The following is a 5523-nucleotide window of genomic DNA, read 5'->3' on the forward strand; positions in this document are numbered from 1 at the left end:
GAGCATCCAGGCCAAGGGGTGAGGCGGGGACAGCCCTATATTAAGTTTTTATTTCAAGGTAGAAAATCTGTCCCCTTGATTGTTTGGGAAACTATAAAAAGACTGGGGCAGCTCAGGGTCTAAAATAGAGCTTCAGGGAGTATAGAGTCAGAGTGTAGAAACTTCAATTCCATTTACTCTCTAGCAATTTACCTAATATCAAAACATACAGTTATGTTATGTTTACAAATATGCATACACTTCTATTAATATGTGTTCATGAGTACATACACATGCACCATTACGTTTACACATATATGCATGTACACACCAACTGATGTAAAAATCATTGTTTTATGTACTCAATTTTCCTTTGAGTTTACCCTCTTTTCTCCACTTTTTAAAATACTTATTTATTTCTAATTTGGGGGGCTACTAACTGAGATGATTTTTCATCTCACTGAAAAACAGTTTTAGAATTTCCTGTAGAGCAGTTCTGCTGGTGGCAAATTCCATCGGGTTTTGTCTGAAAAGTAGCCCTTTTCTCCTATTTTTTCTGTTTATTATATAGAAAGATAACTTATATAAAGTAAAATTCACAGGTCTTAATTATACAGTTTGATGGTTTTTACAAATGCAGATGCTCATGTAGCCAACAGTCCGATCCATTCTCACAACATCTCCATTACTGCAGAATGGAGACATTCTGTTCCAGTCAATGTAAACTATCCCATTACACCTACCAAATAGAATGTGTATGAGAGACACCTTTCTCCTGAGGACTTCTTACAAAGTGGGGTGGATCGTGTGTCCTGTTCCCACTGAAGAGGGCTAAATGGAAAACTAAAGTCTGAAATAAAATAGGAGGCTGCCCTGATGAGGGGTCAAGGCCCTGGACGGGGCAGAAGCCTCTGTCAGGACCCACTGGCATCTGGTCACAGACACGATGGACCTGGGTCTAGGCAGATGGGGGTGCTGTTGGTCTGCTGCTGAGGGCTCTGTGGGTTTCTTAGCTGGGAAACCAAACACTTGAACTTGGTCTCCACGCAGGCTTCACTGGGACCAGCAGCTGGGTCCTCTCTGCGCCCTTGGAGAGCCTCAGGCCAAGCCCAGCCCAGGTAACCCCTCCCAGAAATGTCACCCCACCACTGGGACCGACACTCAGGCACAGGGAGTGATTTGGTTGGGCAGAGGAAGAGGAGCACATTTGCATGAAGGCCCCTCTCTCTCCTCTGGGACTACAGGGTGGGTAAGAAATACCTGCATCTGTCAGCCTCAGCAGAGCTCTGGGGAGTCTGCACCATGGCCTGGACCCCACTCCTCCTCCTCACCCTCCTCCTCCACTGCACAGGTCAGGATGGCCCTCAGCACCCTGACCTCCAGCTCACTGATACCACCTCCCAAACTTATGCCAGGAATGTCCTTCCCTCTTTTCTTGACTCCAGCCGATAATGGGTGTCTGTGTTTTCAGGGTCTCTCTCCCAGCCTGTGCTGACTGAATCACCCTCTGCCTCTGCCTCCCCGGGAGCCTCGGTCAAGCTCACCTGCACTCTGAGCAGTGGGCACAGCAGCTACGCCATCGCATGGCATCAGCAGCAGCCAGAGAAGGCCCCTCGGTACTTGATGAAGCTTAGCAGTGATGGCAGCCACAGCAAGGGGGATGGGATCCCTGATCGCTTTTCAGGTTCCAGCTCTGGGGCTGAGCGCTACCTCACCATCTCCAACCTCCAGTCTGAGGATGAGGCTGATTATTACTGTCAGACCTGGGGCAGTGGCATTCACACAGTGACACAGGCAGATGAGGAAGTGGGACAGAAACCTCAGCCTGCTCAGGGTCTTGTTATATGACAAGTTTTAAATTTTCAAATATGTTTTATATGTACACTCCACCTGGAAGCACCTTCTGATTTAAAATGTTTCTACTCTCAATTTCTCATTCAATTTTTCTGAAGTCTCAGGAAAACTAAAAACAGAAACAAAAATATCATGATGACTATGAAATATTGCCTAATTTTCCAAATGTGCTGAATTCAGTGCCTGTGGCGCTAACCATTTTCTCTTGACAGAAGAAAAATGAGCCTTAGAAATTGTTTCCAAATCCTGAAAGAGTCATCATTCCATGTACTCAGTACAGCTTTAGAGAGTGCTGACCCTGCCCTTTGAAAGATGTTATTTCCTCTCAGTGCCCAAATGAGGAGGGAGAATTAGGAATCAGAAGCCTACCTAGCGCTCCCGTCTCTCTTCTCTCAAAATTGCACTCAGTGTCGTATTGCCCTAGAATTTATGCCTGGTGCTGGGAAATATTTTTAAATTTATTTTTTAATCTTTTCCTTTTCTGCAGTCTAATTTCTTAAGGGGCTGAGAAGAAGAAATAGGCCCAGAGAGAAGCAAGGCAGTCTGGGTGCAGGCTCTAGACAGCCCAGGGAGAAGAAAGAGGGAGCAGCTCCCGGTGTCCTGGAGGGAGGCACTGCCCTGTCCCCATTGGGCTTCCTGCTCTGATGTCCCCTAGTGGAGGCTCCTCAGTGAGCACAGCCTCCCAGAACTGCCCTGTAAACCTCACAGTGAGCTGAGCAGGTACATCCAGGAAGGAGGGTCTGTGGAGATGTGAGACTAAGGTGTGTTATGGCCTAAACACTGCCCATCTCCATCCTTCTCGGGGATGACAAAGTGAACAGTGGAGGAGACAGGATACATGGGTGCATCTGGACCTCAAGCAGTAGGCTGTTCTGTGGTCTGTCCCTAAAGCTTGTGCTGGAGACCCCATATGAGAGCTACTCCCTGACCATGGGCTGGAGCCCTCTACGCCCTGCTCACAAGACCAGCAGATGTGTCCTTATAGGCCCCCACGGAGCCACGGAACAGCATCAACCAGGACCATCCTCTTCCTGTGTCAGCTTTTCAGGGAGGGGTCAAAGTCGTGGTCCAGGAAGGGGCTTGGACAGCCCAGGGGAGGAGGCTGGTTGGTATGAAGGATGCCTCCTCACCCCGAGCTGCTGGAGGGGTTGCAAGGGACTTGGAGAGCCCAGGCACAGCTGATGATCCTCCGGATGTAGAGCTATATGTGGGTCTCCACTATGGCCTCTCGCCTGCCTTCTCCTTCACTGCACAGGTGGCTAGGGCTCAGTGTCAGGGCTGGTGATCAAAAGACCAAGGATTATGCAGGTGTCTCTGTCCACTGACCCACCTCTCACCCTGTGTCTGTCTTAATATCCAGGGTCCTGAGCCCAGCCTGTGCTGACCCAGCCACCTGCAGTGCCTGCATCTGTGGGGCAGAAGGGTACCAGCTCCTGCACTAGAAGCAGCAGCAATGCTGGGCACGGGCATGTGCTCTGGTACAAACATGCCTCTGAGTGACCCTGAGCTCCACATATATAAAAGCAGTCATTGACCCTTAGGGGCATAGGCCCAATGCTGAGGCTCCAGGTTGGAGAACATGGCGTCTCTGAGCATCTCTGGATTCCAGGGAGAGGAAAAGGCTTATTTTTATTCTCAGCTTGAGACACAAGCACCGAGGCTCAGGCAGTGCTGCAGGCCAGTGGGGAAGTGGGAGAAAAAGCTGCTGCCCATCCAGCAATGGGGCTTCTCTGTGCAGCCCCCACTTCTTGGGCAAGTCAGCTGATTAACGTTGCTTTTCATTTGTTTAGTAAAAATTTAGATGTTACAACTCACTCCAGTGAACACAGTGTGGAGAATGTGTCCCTGTCCTCTCAATTCTACCTTCACATCCAACCCTTGGCAGTAACAAATTGTTGCATTGTCTCATATTAAGAGAAATCCCTCAATACCAAGATCAGGTTGTCCCTGAAACCAAATCCATAATGGGTCAAAACAGGACCAGGGTCATTGTGTCTGACTCAGGATAGTCGACTCCCAAAGGTCTGTTTCTCCACCTCATTCACTGAGAACCTACTATGCACCAGGCTCAGATCCAGGGGTTCAAGGCCCATGATGAACAAGAGAGGAAGGGGCCCCGTCCTCATGGAGCTGACACTGAGTGGTGGAAGAGATAAGGCAATCAAGTAAAAATGTCAGTGCAACAATATGATGTCATCACGCAGTGAGGAGAGCTCAGTTGGGGATACAGGAGCCATCAGAAGGTTGGGCAAGGAAGACACAGGATCTGACTCAAGTTTATGGAGAAAAGTCCAGATGCCTCAGAGAAGATGAACAGGAAGGCAGGAAGCGTGAAGGCCATGGGGCCAGCTGGGGTCATTGGAGAGAAAGGTCAGGTCTAGCCTGTGTTTGTGAGAGGAGGAACTGAAGCCTGGGTGAGGAGAGAGGGCTCAGGAATAGCCTTGAAAACTGGAGGGGGTGGATGCGAACCCCCTGCTGAGGGGGCCTCCATGAGCAGTGAGGCTGGGGGAGGCCCTGAGTTAATCACCATGATGGAAACTTAGACAACAGCCTCCCAGCCTCTTTCAAAGTTGTCACAAGACCCTTTTCTCTCCAAATGCAAGGGGGGATCCCACTCTGAGTTTTATTTGAGATGTCTCTTCTCCATGTCCTGTCCTGTCCCTAGGCTAAATTCCCATGCACAAACAAGATACTGCCCAGTCTCAGGTATCACATTCACACACAGATGCTCCAGAATGAGGGAATACACTCTGACCAACCCACTGGGAATGTTTGGCTTTGAGAATACTAGATCAGATCACTCACACCATCTCCCCTGACACCATCATGTTGACCAGTGGGTTGTCTGATGGGTTTGGACAGCACAACGCAGATGCCTGTAGTTGCAGCTGGGGTCAGTCACATGCTCACCTCATGGCTGGGAGACTTTGGGTCCAGACAACAGGATAAAAAAAGAGATTTGCCTATGTGATCCCACAATGTGCATCACTCTGTCATCCACTCCCATCCTTAGTTCATGTTGGGTTTTGTCCTGTAGATGCTGGGACCTGGACAGGATCACAAGTCAGGCAATTTCTGGCTCACAAAGTTGCAGCTCGGGCTCCCTAATGTTGCTGACATTCTTCCCACAGACCAATTTTAGACAGGCACACTACTGCCATGCAGGCACTGACCTGAGATACACGTAGTCCCAGGAGAGGGAGGAAGCAGATACACATCCCCATGATGGCCTCCTTGTCCCAGAGGGGGTAAGAAAGGCAAGGAGTTCAGGAAGCCACAGGAGAGGCCACTGCCCACCACCTGTGCACATGTCCCTCCCTCAGGTGAGAAGCAGCTTGAGGGTCCAGCACCTGCACCTTTCCCAATGTCCACACACTTCCAAGTGGGGCCTCCTTCTGCTCGCCTCCCAAAGCTACTGCTTTCTGGGACACCTGTGTCATTGCTGAGGGTCTACTTTTCATGGGGCCCTTGTCCCAGTGGTCTGGGATCAGTGTCAGTCTGTTTAATTCAGCTCTGTCTCTGTCCTTTCAGGACACCAATCTAGCTATTAAACCTCTAACTGAATTCTCCTTTTTTTGCCCTGAAACTTTAGACTCTCCTTCTCAGTGTCTCTCTAGAATATTTTGTCTCTATCGAATATCAAGTTATGTCTTCAGGCCTACAGCCACTTCTTTCCCCAAATTCTGCACC

At 49.4% G+C, this 5523-nt stretch overlaps 1 gene segment (V, D, J or C); it reads left to right on the top strand.

Annotated features, from left to right (window-relative positions):
* The first annotated feature begins 1238 nt into the window (after positions 1-1238).
* On the top strand, positions 1239-3118 carry LOC100604550. The segment is given in 3 exon segments: positions 1239-1330; positions 1451-1785; positions 2819-3118. Coding segments are annotated over 3 exon segments (684 nt in total).
* The last annotated feature ends 2405 nt before the right edge of the window (positions 3119-5523 follow it).

This window comes from Nomascus leucogenys, unplaced genomic scaffold (genome assembly GCF_006542625.1).
Source record: "Nomascus leucogenys isolate Asia unplaced genomic scaffold, Asia_NLE_v1 000370F_1177895_qpdss1100263sc, whole genome shotgun sequence".
NCBI lineage: Eukaryota > Metazoa > Chordata > Mammalia > Primates > Hylobatidae > Nomascus > Nomascus leucogenys.